The sequence below is a fragment of the Oncorhynchus mykiss genome, chromosome 25 (assembly GCF_013265735.2).
Source record: "Oncorhynchus mykiss isolate Arlee chromosome 25, USDA_OmykA_1.1, whole genome shotgun sequence".
Classification (NCBI taxonomy): Eukaryota; Metazoa; Chordata; class Actinopteri; order Salmoniformes; family Salmonidae; genus Oncorhynchus; species Oncorhynchus mykiss.
In genome coordinates this window covers 7,136,750-7,155,227 of record NC_048589.1, presented here as the reverse complement: position 1 = coordinate 7,155,227, position 18,478 = coordinate 7,136,750, and the positions used below count along the sequence as shown (strand labels likewise).

Sequence of the window (18,478 nt, the reverse complement as noted above, 5' to 3'; positions counted from 1 at the left end):
TCTATGGTGCCCATAACCATGTAAATCAATGTATGGTTATGAGTGTACCCATAACAATAATAACATTCTATTTCTTTGGTGCCCTTCCTCTCTGTCTCACAGATGCCTTGAACACGCGGAACAGGCAAGTGATCTGCACCACGCTGAAGGTGCTGCAGCACCTGGTGGTGTCTGGAGAAATGGTGGGAGAGGCCCTGGTACCCTACTACAGACAGATCCTGCCCATCCTCAACATCTTCAAGAACATGAACAGTGAGTCACTTACATTATAGATCAAGCCTATACTGTGTGTCTGGCAGTATGTGTATGTTGGTGAATTTGACGGGTAGTCCGAGCGGGATTTAAACGCGCGACCCTGCAACAGCTACGCTACCTAAGCCATTACGCCATCCTCAAAAATGCTGAACCACTTTGTGAGGTTGCTGGTGTTGTGCTACGGTATGTTTGCGAGTATGTACAGTATGTAGCCTATGTCTTTGACTGATGACAACAGCGATACTGTTCATGTTCACTAGGCTAATTGGTGAAAGGACAGTTTAAATGGCAGATGTGGTATCTTTAATTTATATATATATATTTTAGGGGGTAGATCAGCTTTACTATTGCAGATAGATTGTAGGTTCCATCAATGTGATTGTCTGAATCGTTTCCAATCCCCCATATATTTAAATATATACAGTGCCAGTCAAATCAAATCAAATGTATTCATATAGCCCTTCGTACAGCTGATATCTCAAAGTGCTGTACAGAAACCCAGCCTAAAACCCCAAACAGCAAGCAATGCAGGTGTAGAAGCACGGTGGCTAAGAAAAACTCCCAAGAAAGGCCAAAACCTAGGAAGAAACCTAGAGAGGAACCAGGCTATGTGGGGTGGCCAGTCCTCTTCTGGCTGTACCGGGTGGAGATTATAACAGAACATGGCCAAGATGTTCAAATGTTCATAAATGACCAGCATGGTCAAATAATAATAATCACAGGCAGAACAGTTGAAACTGGATCAGCAGCACGGCCAGGTGGACTGGGGACAGCAAGGAGTCGTCATGCCAGGTAGTCCTGAGGCATGATCCTAGGGCCCAGGTCCTCCGAGAGAGAGAAAGAAAGAGAGAAAGAGAGAATTAGAGAGAGCATACTTAAATTCACACAGGACACCGAATAGGACAGGAGAAGTACTCCAGATATAACAAACTGACCCTAGCCCCCCGACACATAAACTACTGCAGCATAAATACTGGAGGCTGAGACAGGAGTGGTCAGGAGACACTGTGGCCCCATCCGATGATACCCCCGGACAGGGCCAAACAGGAAGGATATAACCCCACCCACTTTGCCAAAGCACAGCCCCCACACCACTAGAGGGATATCTTCAACCACCAACTTACCATCCTGAGACAAAGCCGAGTATAGCCCACAAAGATCTCCGCCACGGCACAACCCAAGGGGGGCGCCAACCCAGACAGGAAGATCACATCAGTGACTCAACCCACTCAAGTGACGCACCCCTCCTAGGGACGGCATGAAAGAGCACCATTCAAAAGTTTGGACACGCCCACTCATTCGAGGGTTTTTCTCTCTGTCTTTTTTACTATTTTTCTACATGGTAGAATAATAGTGAAGACTTCAAAACTATGAAATAACACGTATGGAATCATGTAGTAACCAAAAAAAAAGTGTTAAACAAAGACAAAGGGTGGCTACTTTGAAGAATCTCTTCAAAGTAAATTGATTTGTTTATGGGCGAGCTCCCGCTCCCATCCATTTCCAGGAATCAAAGGCTTGATGTTAGAGAGCTGCCGCTATTAACATGTTAATGGACAGTTTTTTTGTGTGTGTGTGTGTGCATGCATGTCTGTGTGCTCACTATTACTCGCTATAAAAGCTTATTTTTGTCCATACATCCCCTAAATGTCCCATATCCCATCAAGGTTGACCTTGAGTCGTGCTCATCCCCTTTCATCTAACTAGATGCAGCATTTTTCCTTTTCCCATCAATGTATTGGCTTTAGACTAGAGGACAACCAACGTCCTTCTGATCCCCAAGCCTCCACCCCTATCCTACGTGACACACGGCGTCTCCAGATTGGCATTCGATAGGCAGGGCTCTTTGTGTGGCGCTGTCAAGCCTCAAAGCGTCGACACGGCCCCATTCACAGCCGGACGGTGAGAGACAGACAGACAGCTCGACTCAGACAATCCCCAAAACGCCAGTCATTCACCGGCGTCAGTGGAATGTGAAAGAAGAGTGGCATTGTGAATCAATCACTTAAACACAGGGCTTAAACAGGGCCTGAACACAGGGCTTTAGTCTATTAATCAATATCCAATTTGAATCTCTTGTCTCTTTAATTTGGTTACATTATCTCATTGCCATTTTAGCATCGGGGGAGAAGAGAGAAAAAAAGGAAAGACAGGGAGAAAAAGATAGAAAGAAAGACAAAAGGGAGGATAGAAAATGGTGTCTTATTAGCACTGGGGCCTTATGCAAATCTCCTCTGTAAATTAGCTGTCAAATCAATCCCTAAACCGTTTTGGAGCGGGTGTATTTTGGGCGCAGCAGTTGGGCTGGCGAGCCCCACTAGGAATAGTTTATCTCTGCCTGATAGCTGCCCTGCTGCCTGGGTTGGCTGCTGCCTCCATCTGGTCTGGTCTGGTCTGGCATTCATTATTCCATCCCCAGCCCGCTATCACCTGGCTCGGCTGGTCCCTGCTCCTCCTGCTCCCCTCTAACAGGGGGCCAGTGCTGAGGCAGAGTACACACACTGGAATCCAGGCCTCGAATTTCCCGGCGGAATCGACGACCATGGTCGTGGATGCCCCCTTGTGTGGCCTTAATGCCCCATAAAAAAATGCCTTGCGGCCATGGTGGCCATTATGCCCTGAATATAATAATTATAATTCCCTTCTCCCGGCTGCCACTCGCCATGTTCCCGAAGACACCTCACATTCACATGGCTCTCTCAGATATCTCAATTATTATTTGCCAATGCCCGTCACGTGATCGGGTTCGTCTCAGGCATCACAGCTACGAAGTACAAGTGAAGACAGACACATCAGGATTCTTAGCGAATTCCGAGGCATCTATATTCTATTGGTCAGCTTGTTGTTCATACAACCACTGTACATCGAACAAACATTTAAAAGCAATGAGACTGATGCAACCGATCAGAACGTTTAGCTTAAAATGTTGATGAACTATTGCTTCTTCACATTATAAGCGCCGTTAAGTTCACACGGCAGTAGGTTATACACGCAAATGGTCCAAAATGCAATTAGCTGGAAAACACCATTCTCAAAAGCCCACTGCAATTGCGAGCGGTTTCATTTGACAGAGATTCAAATATCCTTTAGAAATTTAGAAAGAGGGAAGATCTAAAGATGTAACTACTGTAGCATGTGTTGCTAATATGACTAGAATTGTGCTGGACAACGGCTGCTGGACAATGAAAGAAAGTTATTTGAAAACCAATAGAACATGAGAGAAATAGCCTACTGGTTTCAATTGCATTTTGTGTAGGCCAGTGACAACAAATCTCAATTTAATCCATTTTAAATCCAGGCTGTAACACAACAAAATGTCGAAAAAGTTAATGGGTGCTTATTAAACAGTCAATCACGGACTACAAAAGGAAAACCAGCCCCGTCGCGGACCATGATGTCTTGCTCCCAGACAAACTAAAACACTGAAAACCGAAAACACCGAAAACACTCAAACTTTTACAGATGCACAATCGAGAGCATCCTGTCGGGCTGTATCACCGCCTGGTACTGCAACTGCTCCACCCACAACCGTAAGGCTCGCAGGGGGTAGTGAGGTCTGCACAACTCATCACTGGGGGCAAACTACCTGCCCTCGAGGACACCTACACCACAGGATGTCACAGGAAGGCCAAAAAGATAATCAAGGACAACAACCACCCGAGCCACTGCCTGTTCACCCCGCTATCATCCAGAAGGCGAGGTCAGTACAGGTGCATCAAATCGGGGACCAAGAGACTGAAAACCAGCTTCTATCTCAAGCCATCAGACTGTTAAACAGCCATCACTAACATTGAGTGGCTGCTGCCAACATACTGACTCATCTCTAGCCACTTTAATAATGAAAAATGCATGTAATAAATGTATCACTAGCCACTTTAAACAATGCCACTTTATATGTTTACATACCCTACATTACTCACCTCATATGTACAGTGGGGCAAACAAGTATTTAGTCAGCCACCAATTGTGCAAGTTCTCCCACCTAAAAAGATGGGAGAGGCCTGTAATTTTCATCATAGGTACACTTCAGCTATGACAGACAAAATAAGAGAAAAAAAAATCCAGAAAATCACATTGTAGGATTTTTAATGAATTTATTTGCAAATTATGGTGGAAAATAAGTATTTGGTCACCTACAAACAAGCAAGATTTCTGGCTCTCACAGACCTGTAACTTCTTCTTTACGACTGTATTGATGGCACCCACAACCTCAAACAGTCACACTCCAAACTCCACTATGGCCAAGACCAAAGAGCTGTCAAAGCACACCAGAAACAAAATTGTAGACCTGCACCAGGCTGGGAAGACTGAATCTGCAATAGGTAAGCAGCTTGGTTTGAAGAAATCAACTGTGGGAGCAATTATTAGGAAATGGAAGATATACAAGACCACTGATAATCTCCCTCGATCTGGGGTTCCACACAAAGATCTCATCCCGTGGGGTCAAAATGATCACAAGAACGGTGAGCAAAAATCCTAGAACTACCAAAGTAACAAATCCTACCATCAGTAACACACTACGCCGCCAGGGACTCAAATCCTGCAGTGCCAGACGTGTCCCCCTGCTTAAGCCAGTACATGTCCAGGCCCGTCTGAAGTTTGCTAGAGAGCATTTGGATGATCCAGAAGAAGATTGGGAGAATGTCATATGGTCAGATGAAACCAAAATATAACTTTTTGGTAAAAACTAAACTCGTCGTGTTTGGAGGACAAAGAAGAATGAGTTGCATCCAAAGAACACCATACCTACTGTGAAGCATGTGGGTGGAAACATCATGCTTTGGGGCTGTTTTTCTGCAAAGGGACCAGGACGACTGATCCGTGTAAAGGAAAGAATGAATGGGGCCATGTATCGTGAGATTTTGAGTGAAAATCTCCTTCCATCAGCAAGGGCATTGAAGATGAAATGTGTCTGGGTCTTTCAGCATGACAATGATCCCAAACACACCGCCCGGGCAACGCATGAGTGGCTTTATAAGAAGCATTTCAAGGTCCTGCAGTGGCCTAGCCAGTCTCCAGATCTCAACCCCATAGAAAATCTTTGGAGGGAGTTGAAAGTCTGTGTTGCCCAGCAACAGCCCCAAAACATCACTGCTCTAGAGGAGATCTGCATGGAGGAATGGGCCAAAATACCAGCAACAGTATGTGAAAACCTTATTCATTCCTTTACACTTGTGTGTATAAGGTAGTTGTTGTGAAATTGTTAGGTTAGATTACTTGTTAGATATTACTGCATGGTCGGAACTAGAAGCACAAGCATTTCGCTACACTCACATTAACATCTGCTAACCATGTGTATGAGACAAATAACATTTGATTTGATTTGATTTAAAATAATTCCTTCGACATTCCAATGTTCGGAGTTTGGCTAATCTACTTCGAAACAAGGTAAGACATGCCCCATTGTCACGTGTGCTCCCTCTCCGGCCTCTAGGTCACCAGGCTGCTCGTTGTGGTTCACAACTGTCACCATCGTTACGCGCATCAGCTCATAATGACACTCACCTGGACTCCATCACCTCCTTGATTACCTGCCCTAAATATGCCACTCTCTTTGGTTCCTTCCACAGGCATCACTGTTTCTGTTCCAGTGTCATGTCTGTAGGTTGTTTGTGTTTCTTGTTTTGTATTTAGTTGCGTTTATTTATTAAAACGCTCACTCCCTGAACTTGCTTTCCGACTCTCAGCGCACACGTTACACCCATGAAATGACAAAAAAAACATCCAGGTTTTAAACAATGACATTTATGGTTAAACAGGTTCAAAATGTTGACTGCCTCCACTCAGATTGCAAGGTGTGTGATGTTGCGGTGCACAACTGGCACTGGCCTTTCTCTCCTAACGAACAGTACCTCAGGTATGTCAACAGAATCAAGCATTTAGACATTAATATTAATTACCCTACATTATATTTGTCAAACATTGCTGGCGTTCAAATTTTATTGGTCACATACACATGTTTAGCGGGTGTGGCGAAATGTAGCGAAATGCTTGCGTTAAGCCTAGATATACAGTGCCTTGCGAAAGTATTCGGCCCCCTTGAACTTTGCGACCTTTTGCCACATTTCAGGCTTCAAACATAAAGATATACAACTGTATTTTTTTGTGAAGAATCAACAACAAGTGGGACACAATCATGAAGTGGAACAACATTGATTGGATATTTCAAACTTTTTTAACAAATCAAAAACTGAAAAATTGGGCGTGCAAAATTATTCAGCCCCTTTTCTTTCAGTGCAGCAAACTCTCTCCAGAAGTTCAGTGAGGATCTCTGAATGATCCAATGTTGACCTAAATGAATAATGATGATAAATACAATCCACCTGTGTGTAATCAAGTCTCCGTATAAATGCACCTGCACTGTGATAGTCTCAGAGGTCCGTTAAAAGCGCAGAGAGCATCATGAAGAACAAGGAACACACCAGGCAGGTCCGAGATACTGTTGTGAAGAAGTTTAAAGCCGGATTTGGATACAAAAAGATTTCCCAAGCTTTAAACATCCCAAGGAGCACTGTGCAAGCGATAATATTGAAATGGAAGGAGTATCAGACCACTGCAAATCTACCAAGACCTGGCCGTCCCTCTAAACTTTCAGCTCATACAAGGAGAAGACTGATCAGAGATGCAGCCAAGAGGCCCATGATCACTCTGGATGAACTGCAGAGATCTACAGCTGAGGTGGGAGACTCTGTCCATAGGACAACAATCAGTCGTATATTGCACAAATCTGGCCTTTATGGAAGAGTGGCAAGAAGAAAGCCATTTCTTAAAGATATCCATAAAAAGTGTTGTTTAAAGTTTGCCACAAGCCACCTGGGAGACACACCAAACATGTGGAAGAAGGTGCTCTGGTCAGATGAAACCAAAATTGAACTTTTTGGCAACAATGCAAAACGTTATGTTTGGCGTAAAAGCAACACACCATCCCCACTGTCAAACATGGTGGTGGCAGCCTCATGGTTTGGGCCTGCTTTTCTTCAGCAGGGACAGGGAAGATGGTTAAAATTGATGGGAAGATGGATGGAGCCAAATACAGGACCATTCTGGAAGAAAACCTGATGGAGTCTGCAAAAGACCTGAGACTGGGACGGAGATTTGTCTTCCAACAAGACAATGATCCAAAACATAAAGCAAAATCTACAATGGAATGGTTCAAAAATAAACATATCCAGGTGTTAGAATGGCCAAGTCAAAGTCCAGACCTGAATCCAATTGAGAATCTGTGGAAAGAACTTGAACAAAGTTCAAGGGGGCCGAATACTTTCGCAAGGCACTGTATGTAATTTAATGCTTGGCTACATTTTCTGGTGTCTCCCTCACGTTAGCATTGGTGTGGACATGTGATCCTATTAGCCAATATGCAGATACTGTATCACCTACATATGACTGGCAAATTATTTATTTACATGTGCATACACTTATGTTTCTCTTAACAGAATGGCTAGGGTTTTTTGGTTTTCAAATTAATTTAATTGGTTATTTTGGTTAATGGCCTTGGTGCCCTAGCAGATGGTGCCCTGACCGTAGATTGCTTTGTATGTTTCTATTTTTAGTTGGGTCAGGGTGTGATGTGGGTGGGTATTCTATGTTGTAGGTCTAGGTTTTCTTTTTCTATGTGTTTGGCCTGGTATGGTTCTCAATCAGAGGCAGCTGTCTATCGTTGTTTTCCCATTTTTGAGTTGTGGGTGATTATTCTCTGGTTCGTGTTTGTTGCACCTGTCAGAACTGTTTGTTTATCGTTTTGTTGTTTTTGTTTGTGTATTCATGGTTGATTAAAAGTTTTATGGATACGTACCACGCTGCACTTTGGTCCTCCTCTCCTTCTCCCGACAACAATCGCTACAGATGGTCTTCGTGCCCTGGCAGATTGGGCACCTCTTGAAGTCCACATGGTCTTGCCCCTAAAATCTCGAAATTACAGGCTTGCTGGCAACCCATTAACGCTTGTCATAGGCCTCCGTTTTAGGAAATCCAGGGTAGCGTCCCAAATGGTACCCTATTCCCTTTATAGTGCACTACTTTTGACCTTGGAGCTCTGGTCAAAAGAAGTGCACTATATACAGCAGGCAATAGGGTGCCATTTGGGACGCAATCAAACGCATACACTACTGTATGAGGATTTTACCAGATCAACACGGAAGATTGCTTCCACTCTATTCGAAAAACAAGTGCAGGCTTTTAACCTATCAAGGTGGTGATGAGCACTTGATGGGTTGTATACACAGCCTGAAGAGCTTCCTACTGGACCAGTCTTGGTGACCCGCTGCGTTAGAATATTGCTGTTGATGTACTGAACACTGTACACATTAACAAGCCTCACGATGAGCACAAGACATTGAAAAGGTGTTGAAAATAGCTATTTTCGGTGGAAAGGACGTTGAAAATACCTTTCTTAAAGGTGCTCACTGGGCTACTTCTATGAAGTTTGACGCAATGGTAGTTATCTTTTCATGAACCCCTATCACTATCGCAATACTCAAAGGTCTGAATTGGAAATGTATGAATCACTCTCTATGCACTACTTAAGCCTATTACTTTGCAGTTTGTTCTTTGACGTTTCAAGTTCACTGTCATCTATTGAAGTCTTCCCTTTGTGCGGCATAGTTTTATTTTTGATTCATCAAAGCCTATCCGTGATCTAATGTGTTTCCCACCTCCGGCTTGCTTTGTCACGCACATAATTCAATCATTCTGAACAAAAATGCAACGATCCACAAGATAGAAGCTACATTAATCAAACGCATTGCACAGATTCTACAGAACACAAGGCACAAAAGACTTCAGTCTGTGGTTGACTGGTAACCTCTTTCCCACAACGCTCCCACACCATAACTCACTACTACTGGGCCTAACTCCCCCATTCCAGCAGTAGCATCCCCTCCCCCCTCGCTCATCTCCCCAGCCAGCCACAACAGAGCTCAGTGTCCGCAGCTGGAGTCTGGACAGAGCGACGGTGGGTGGGATATGGAAAGGGAAGGGGAGGGGGGACGTTTGGGTGTGGGGAGGGTACGCCAATGGCTCCATGAAAGGACATCTTGTGTCCCCCATGTGCAGCTGTTGGCTGCTGTGGTGGTGGTGGGCGAGAGGCGAGAGAGTGCCACCGCCAGCTTTCTGTCTCTGGCTCCTCTCTCAGTGTCTCAACACACTGTCCCCTTTATCAGGGCTGCCAGCCCCCCGGCCACAAGTCTCCTCTTTGTGTGGTCCCCCCAGCTATCTAACACAGCAGAGCTCTGTTTCCATGTCCCTCTCTGCCCCCCCCCTCCCGGTCCCTGTCCATACACTTCAAAGGACAGAGCTTTGGGTTGGGGTTGAGGTAGGCCCTGGCATCTCCCTGGGCAGCCCGTTGGGGTCTTTGTAGGTGTCCTTTGACTACCAGGTCACCCTATCTCACTCTTGGAAATGTGCATGGTCTTGACCTGTGGCTGTGAGAGTGGCCCGGATGCTAAATAAAGAAGGAATTTATGCATGTCTCCATTCTCAGATACGCAATATAACTAGGCTTATGTTTGACTTGCTGCAAGCAGCCATTGCAGCTGACACTGTAATGTTTCAAAGGGAAGTTAACAATGATGAGTTATTATGGTGGAGATGATACATTATAATACTTGATGCAGCACTTTGTTTTCTGAATCAGCTCTGTTGGTGTGTGTGTGTGTGTGTGTGTGTGTGTGTGTGTGTGTGTGTGTGTGTGTGTGTGTGTGTGTGTGTATGCGCGTGTGTGTGATGACGGGGTTTAGGGTAGTGCAGAAAATCACAGATGCAATTTGCACGGCTCTCTTGTTTGCTTGCTGTGATGAATCTCATCCCTAATGGGATGCAACAAACATTCCTTATGAGGGAGCAATGTAGTCCGTCATCCAGCAAATTCCTCTCTTTTCAGGAACAGCAGTTATTTACAGTGCCTTCAGAAAGTATTGACACCCCTTAACTTTTTCAACACTTTGTTGTGAATTTAAAATGGATTATATTGAGATTGTTTTGTCACTGGCTCACGCACAATACCCCATAATGTCAATGTGGAATCATTTTTTCCCCAAATGTTTAAAAGCTGAAATGTCTGGAGCCAGTAAGTGTTCAATCACTTTTATGGCAAGCCTAAATAAGTTCAAGAGTAAAAATGTGCTTAACAAGTCACATAATAAGTTGCATGGACTCACTATGTGTGCAATAATCATGTTTAACATGATCTCTGTACCCCACACATACAGATACATGTAAGGTCCCGCAGTCGAGCAGTGAATTTCAAACACAGATTCAACCACACAGACCAGGGAGGTTTTCCAATGCCTCCTAAAGGTAGACATTGAATACCCCTTTGAGCACGGTGAAGTTATTATTTACACTTTGGATGGTGTATCAATACACCCAGTCACCACAAACTCATTTGTCGGAGAGGAAGGAAACCATGAGGTCAATGGGGACTTTAAAACAGTTACAGAGTTTAATGGCTGTGATAGAAGAACACTGAGGATGGATCAACAACATCGTAGTTACTCTACAATACTAACCTAATTAACAGAGTGAAAAGAAGGAAGCCTGTACAGAATAAAAAATATTCCAGGCACTAAAGTGGTACTACAAAAAATGTGTCAAAGCAATTAAATTTGTCCTGAATACAAAGTGTTATGTTTGGTGCAAATCCAATACAACACATTATTGAGTACCACTCTCAATATTTTCAAGCATAGTGGTGGCTGCATCATGTTATTGGCATGCTTGTATCGTTAAGGGCTGGAGAGTTTTTTAGGATAAAAAAGAAACGGAATGGAGTTAAGCACAGGCAAAATCCTAAAGGAAAACCTGGTTCAGTCTGCTTTCCACCACCCCTGTGAGATGAATTCATCATTCAGCAGGACAATAACCTAAAACACAAGGCCAAATCTACACTGGAGTTGCTTACCAAGAAGACAGTGAATGTTCCTGATTGGCCGAGTTACAGTTTTGACTTAAATCTATGGCAAGACTTGAAAATGGTTGTCTAGCAATGATCAAAAACCAAGTGAGAGAGCTTTAACAATTTTTAAAAAGAATAATGGACAAATATTGCACAATCCAGGTGTGCTAAAGACAGCTTTAATTACTGTCAAAGGTGAATATAACATGTATTGACTAAGGGGTGTGAATACATACGTCAAATTAAAGCAAGAGAGGGTATGCTAAACAACTTTTTTAGTACAGCTGTGCTGCGGTCATAGGTACTAAAAAAGTAATTTTGCACAACCTTGAGTGTACAATTGCTTTTATACAACGGGTTACCAATGAAATAAAAATTATTATTTTGATTCATGTATTCATAGGCTACTACACTGCTCAAAAAAAATAAAGGGAACACTTAAACAACACAATGTAACTCCAAGTCAATCACACTTCTGTGAAATCAAACTGTCCACTTAGGAAGCAACACTGATTGACAATAAATGTCACATGCTGTTGTGCAAATGGAATAGACAACAGGTGGAAATTATAGGCAATTAGCAAGACACCCCCAATAAAGGAGTGGTTCTGCAGTTTGTGACCACAGACCACTTCTCAGTTCCTATGCTTCCTGGCTGATGTTTTGGTCACCTTTGAATGCTGGTGGTGCTTTCACTCTAATGGTAGCATGAGACAGAGTCTACAACCCACACAAGTGGCTCAGGTAGTGCAGCTCATCCAGGATGGCACATCAATGCGAGCTGTGGCAAGAAGGTTTGCTGTGTCTGTCAGCGTAGTGTCCAGAGCATGGAGGCGCTACCAGGAGACAGGCCAGTATATCAGGAGACGTGGAGGAGGCCGTAGGAGGGCAACAACCCAGCAGCAGGACCACTACCTCCGCCTTTGTGCAAGGAGGAGCACTGCCAGAGCCCTGCAAAATGACCTCCAGCAGGCCACAAATGTGCATGTGTCTGCTCAAACGGTCAGAAACAGACTCCATGAGGGTGGTATGAGGGCCCGACTTCCAGAGTCTGGAGACGCCGTGGAGAACGTTCTGCTGCCTGCAACATCCTCCAGCATGACCGGTTTGGCGGTGGGTCAGTCATGGTGTGGGGTGGCATTTATTTGGGGGGCCGCACAGCCCTCCATATGCTCGCCAGAGGTAGCCTGACTGCCATTAGGTACCGAGATGAGATCCTCAGACCCCTTGTGAGACCATATGCTGGTGCGGTTGGACCTGGGTTCCTCCTAATGCAAGACAATGCTAGACCTCATGTGGCTGGAGTGTGTCAGCAGTTCCTGCAAGAGGAAGGCATTGATGCTATGGACTGGCCCGCCCGTTCCCCAGACCTGAATCCAATTGAGCACATCTGGGACATCATGTCTCGCTCCATCCACCAACATGGATGTTGCACCACAGACTGTCCAGGAGTTGGCGGATGCTTTAGTCCAGGTCTGGGAGGAGATCCCTCAGGAGACCATCCGCCACCTCATCAGGAGCATGCCCAGGCGTTGTAGGGAGGTCACACAGGCACGTGGATGCCACACACACTACTGAACCTCATTTTGACTTGTTTTAAGGACATTACATCAAAGTTGGATCAGCCTGTAGTGTGGTTTTCCACTTTAATTTTGAGTGTGACTCCAAATCCAGACCTCCATGGGTTGATAAATTTGATTTCCATTGATCATTTTTGTGTGATTTTGTTGTCAGCACATTCAACTATGTAAAGAAAAAAGTATTTAATAAGAATATTTCATTCATTCAGATCTAGGATGTGTTATTTTAGTGTTCCCTTTATTTTTTTGAGCAGTGTATTTCATCGCTCAACGAAAATATAGACCTAGTCCCGACTCCTGACACATGGTTGCTAGCCAAGCCGACAGGCCGTTCATTCTGGTTAGGTTGCCAAAGACGCGACCCAGTCATTAAGTATTTTTGTTCTATATCTATGGACACGACCCAGTCGTTCGTTCTAAATGTTTCTCTTATCCCATGCTTTCTAGCTAGCGAACTATGACTAATGCAGTTTGGTCAAACAGTGAAGCTATAATAACAGCAAAATACAGTGGTTGCTCCACTAAAAGTTTTGCAAATATGCTGCGGGACTTAGAGGTCATTTGTGGTTTAGTACGGTACCCTGCGTCACCACGTCATTGCTCCAGACCAGCGCAAGAGAGCGTTAGTGCACTGATTGCGCTTTTGGGTCCTACTGTGTCACTAACTGTCAATGAATGGGCGACATAGACCTAAATAGAAACTGATAATTGTGCACAACTTCAGTGTTACTTACTAAAACTGTTGTTACACTAAGGTTTTTATTATTTGATTTTGGTCTTACTGTAATACTGTAGGCCACTCCCGACCGGTCACGTTATTCAGCGGCTGAGTGGTGCAACTGTTTAAGACACTGCATAACAGTGCAAGCTGTGTTGCTACAGATGCTGGTTCAATACCCGTGCTGCCCTCAACTGGGAGACCCATGAGATGATTGTAGGTTTTTGGTTTCTCTCCCTCTAAAAACATAAATATTTCTAAATAACAAAGTGGCTTTATTTACAAATTAGTAACAATGTCTCACCCCATGTTCAAAAATGGTATTTTTCCTCGCTCTGTAATGAACACGAGGGGAGACAGAGTGCTGGTTTCAAGCGCAGGGCGCAGCAGGTGTTTATTGCAAAGGACCACAGGAGGAGGCAGGTAGCTGGGTCCAGGGGCAGGCAGAAGGTCATACACAGGGGGTCCAAAAGTGCAACAGTACAGGCAGGGAAAAAGCTAGTTGCGTCGTCCGGAAGGTCAGCCAATAGGTTGATAACATGAAATCCGATAGGCTAAAGTACAGGCAGGGAAAAGGCTAGTAACATAGTCCGGGAGGTCAGGAAATAGGTTGATAACAAGAAATCCGATAGGCTAAAGTACAGGCAGGGAATAGGCAAAAAGTGTCGTTAGTGAGGCAGGCAAAAACTAGCATAAACGGGAGGAGTAAATCACGGGAAAAACAGAGCTCCGAATAGAAGTGTGTCACAAAACAAACAATACCTTACAGTGATGGGGTGCAAAGAACTGAACTAAATCATGTGTGATAATGACATACAGGTGTGTGAACAGGTGATCATAATTCAGGTGATTGGGATCTGGAGAGTGAGCTGCGTTTAGGGGATCTAGGTGTTTGAGAGTGTGAGTTGGAAGCAGACGTTACGCGCTCTTTTTACATTATTTGAAAACGAAATCATCACCAAAATGTAATTTTTTAAACAAAGCAATTATTGTTATTATTATTATTCATTTATAATTACATAAAAGGCCGTTGGATATTCTCACAGAGAATGTTATTAGCGGGACAATGTATATTGGTCATATTGTTCATGGCTGCCGAGTGGCGCACAATGGGATTGCCTTACAGAGAACTCCAGCTGAAAAGCGAGCGAGGTTCAAGTCAGGCAGCTGGCACCGGATGGGCCGCAGAGGCGCCCACAGAAGACCGACCTAGCCCATGGGGAAGGGAGGAGGAAGAAGGGGGAGGTGGGGTGGAACCCCACCCCGCCACACTGGCAACACATTAAGGAGCATTGCACTAATAATGGTGCTGACTTGGGAAATGTTCCTGCTGTTCTGTTCTTAGTGTCAGTCTGCACATTTAAACTAAAACAATGTAACTAATAATGGCATCTTATGCTTTTTAAGAAATACTCTTTCAAAATGCCAATGTTTATTTAGTTATGGATCCATAAATAAATAAATATCACTGAATTACAGAAATATCCTCCAATCCTCTATATGTAATTATTGGTGGAGAGTCGCGTCATATTTTTCGATGTACTGTAGGTCTATCGTAGGCGACATTAGTCTCACTAGTGTTGAGTAATGTGCTGTTAAAAGTGGTATAGGTCTTATTTATTTAAAGAGCATATTGAAGCTAGAAGCAATAGACTACAACTATTTTAGTACCGTTTCGTGCTGCTCTGAGACAAGATTGGGGACTGGTCCTGATAAATCAACAAGATTTTTATTTTCACTGAATCTCCGTTTGGGTATTGGTTAGACTAGAATTAGAAAATTAGGGTGTAGACATGTTATGCTCTTAGTGTAACCTTTATTTAACTAGGCAAGTCAGTTAAGAACAAATTCTTATTTACAAGGACAACCTCCTCATTCCTCCCGTCATGGAATATAACCCTGGTCTCCTGCGTGCCTGCACGACACAGGAATTCTTTAGTTAACCTGTGGAACCCCGTTCCGCTAGCGTAACCCCCCCGCAACAGCCAGTGAAAGTGCAGGGCTCCAAATTCAAAACAACAAAAATCTCATAATTAAAATTCCTCAAGCATACAAGTATTTTGCACCATTTTAAAGATATAATTAGCGTTAATCCAGCCACACTGTCTGATTTCAAAAAGGATTTACAGCGAAAGCACCACAAACGATTATGTTAGGTCACCACCAAGCCACAGAAAAACACAGCCACTTTTCCAGCCAAAGAGAGGAGTCACAAAAAGCACAAAGAGATAAAATGAATCACTAACCTTTGATGATTTTCATCAGATGACACTCATAGGACTTCATGTTAGACAATACATGTATGTTTTGTTTGATAAAGTTCATATTTATATAAAAAAAAATCAGAGTTTACATTGGCACGTTACATTCAGTAGTTCTAAAACATTCGGTGATTGTGCAGAGAGCCACATCAAATTACAGAAATACTCATAATAAACATTGATAAAGATATGATTATTATACATGGAACTTTAGATAAACTTCTCCTTAATGCAACCGCTGTGTCAGATTTCAAAAAAACTTTACGGAGAAAGCAAATCATGCAATAATCTGAGTACAGCCTTTAGACAACAAAGCAGCCAAAAAGATACCCGCCATATTGGGTAGTCAACATTACTCAGAAATAGCATTTTAAATATTCACTTAACTTTGAGGATCTTCATCAGAATGCACGCCCAGGAATCCCAGTTTCACAATAAATGTTTGATTTGTTCGATAATGTCCACTAAGTATGGAATCAATCTTTAGGATGTTTTTAACATAAAACTTCATTAATGTTCCAACCGGACAATTCCTTTGTCTGTACAAATGAAGTGGAACGTGAGCCCACCAGACCGAGGCTGTGGCACTCTGCCAGACCACTCACTCAAAGAGCTCTTATGAGCCCCGCCTTTAGAGTAGAATCCTCAAAACAGTTTCTAAATACTGTTGACATATAGTGGAAGCCTTGGGAAGTGAAACATAACTAACATCCCACTGTATCTTCAATGGGGGCTGAGTTGAAAAAATACAAACCTCAGATTTCCCACTTCCTGGTTGGATTTTTTTCTCAGGTTTTTGCCTGCCATATGAATTCTGTTATACTTACAGACATCATTCAGTTTTAGAAACTTCAGAGTATTTTCTATCCAAATGTACTAATTACATGCATATTCTAGCTTTTACGGCTGAGTAGCAGTCAGCTTAATTTGGCCACGTTTTTCATCCAAGCTACCCAATACTACCCCCTACCCCAAAGAAGTTAAATAGCCCAGTACTGTACTCCCGACCGTCACGTTGGACAGCGACATATTTTAGTTCCAACCTAACGGAAACCCAGAGGGTTTTTCATTTTTCTTGGAATAGAAACACCATATAATATTAATCTAATTAATTAAGCAAGTACCAGTCAAAAGTTTGGACACACCTACTCATTCCAGGGTTTTTCTTAATTTAATTAATCATCCATAGCAATGAGCCAATGATGTACGATTTCGCCTGGCATAGAAAATGTGCTCTCTCGTCAGGACACTGTTCAGGGGAGCTAGACAACTACACAGCTAACACAGCTGGTAAGACAGCAAACTTTCTGCATTTCATGTCGTTTGACCTCTTTTTCTATTGACATTCCTTTGTATATATCCATACAAATGATGCTGATTCATGATTTTGACTGGCTGAGAAAATATGTTTGTCTCATTCTGACGCGGTGATTCATTCTCAATAGGACAGTAGAAATCAAATTTAAATATTGAAACAATGTTGCAAATGTCTAGAGACAGACACAACATTTTTACAAACTCCTGTTGTTGCAAACCAAATGGTCGGCTAGAAGCAAGGGGAAATATTGTCTAGATGCTTTTTACAGTGGAGATCAAGTTAATGAATTGCCTGGCTTGGGCTGATGGGACACTGGATGTGCAGGGATTTCTCAGATTGAACAGAAACAAGATGGCCATTTTCGTGTCATAGGCTTAGCTGTGCTAAACAGGTTTATTACCAATCTGTGGTAGAATAAATATTTCTGTATTTAATTCTGTATTAAAAGTACCCCATTATCATAATGGGGTATTGTGTGTAGATGGGCAGTTTAAAAAATGCTTATCCATTTTGAATTCAGGCTGTAACACAACAAAATGTGTAATAAGTCAAGGGGTATGGATACTTTCTGAAATCACTGTAGAGTTCTTTCAAGAGAGAGAGTTAGAAATAGAATTACTAGAATGGGCATCCCTATTCAGGTCAATGCGTCCATGATGGGTGGATTTTATACCTATGGTCGGAGAACTCCATTAGCTATTTACAAACTTCTATCTACACTGAACAAAAATATAAACTCAATATGTAAAGTGTTGGTCCCATGTTTCATGAGCTGAAATGAAAGATCCCAGAAATGTTCCATATGCACAAAAAGCTTAAATGTTGTGCACAAATTTGTTTACATCCCTGTTAGTCAGCATTTCTCCTTTGCCAAGATAATCCATCCACCTGACAGGTGTGGCATATCAAAAAAGCTGATTGAAGAGAATGATCATTACACAGGTGCACCTTGTGCTGGGGATAATAAAAGACCATTCTAAAATGTGACATTTTGTCACACAACACAATGCCATAGATGTCTCAAGTTTTGAGGGAGCATGCTCCCACTGTTGACAGAGAATGTAATGTTAATTTCTCTACCATAAGCCGCCTCCACTTCACTTTAGAGAATTTGTCAGTATGTCCAACTGGCCTCACAACCGAAGACCACGAATATGGCGTTGTGAGGGCGACCGGTTTGCTGATGTCACCGCTGTGAACAGAGTGCCCCATGGTGGCGGTGGGGTTATGGTATGGGCAGGCATAAGCCACGAATAATGAACACAATTGCATTTTATCGATGGCAATTTTAATGCACAGAAATGCTTTGATGAGATCCTGAGGCCCATTGTGTTGCCCATTTCTTTAAAGATATCTGTGACCAACAGATGCATAGCTGTATTCCCAGTCATGTGAAATCCATAGATTAGGGCCTAATCAATTCATTTTAATTTCCTCATATGAACTGTAACT

General features: G+C 43.0%; 1 protein-coding gene across 1 annotated transcript in view; it reads left to right on the top strand.

Moving 5' to 3' along the window:
- Positions 1-18,478, top strand: part of pacrg (PARK2 co-regulated) — a 257,244-nt gene that overhangs the window by 144,678 nt on the left and 94,088 nt on the right. The window contains exon 4 of the mRNA XM_021584416.2: positions 103-252. Coding sequence (XP_021440091.1) covers positions 103-252 — 150 coding nt within the window. The remainder of the gene's footprint in view (positions 1-102; positions 253-18,478) is intronic.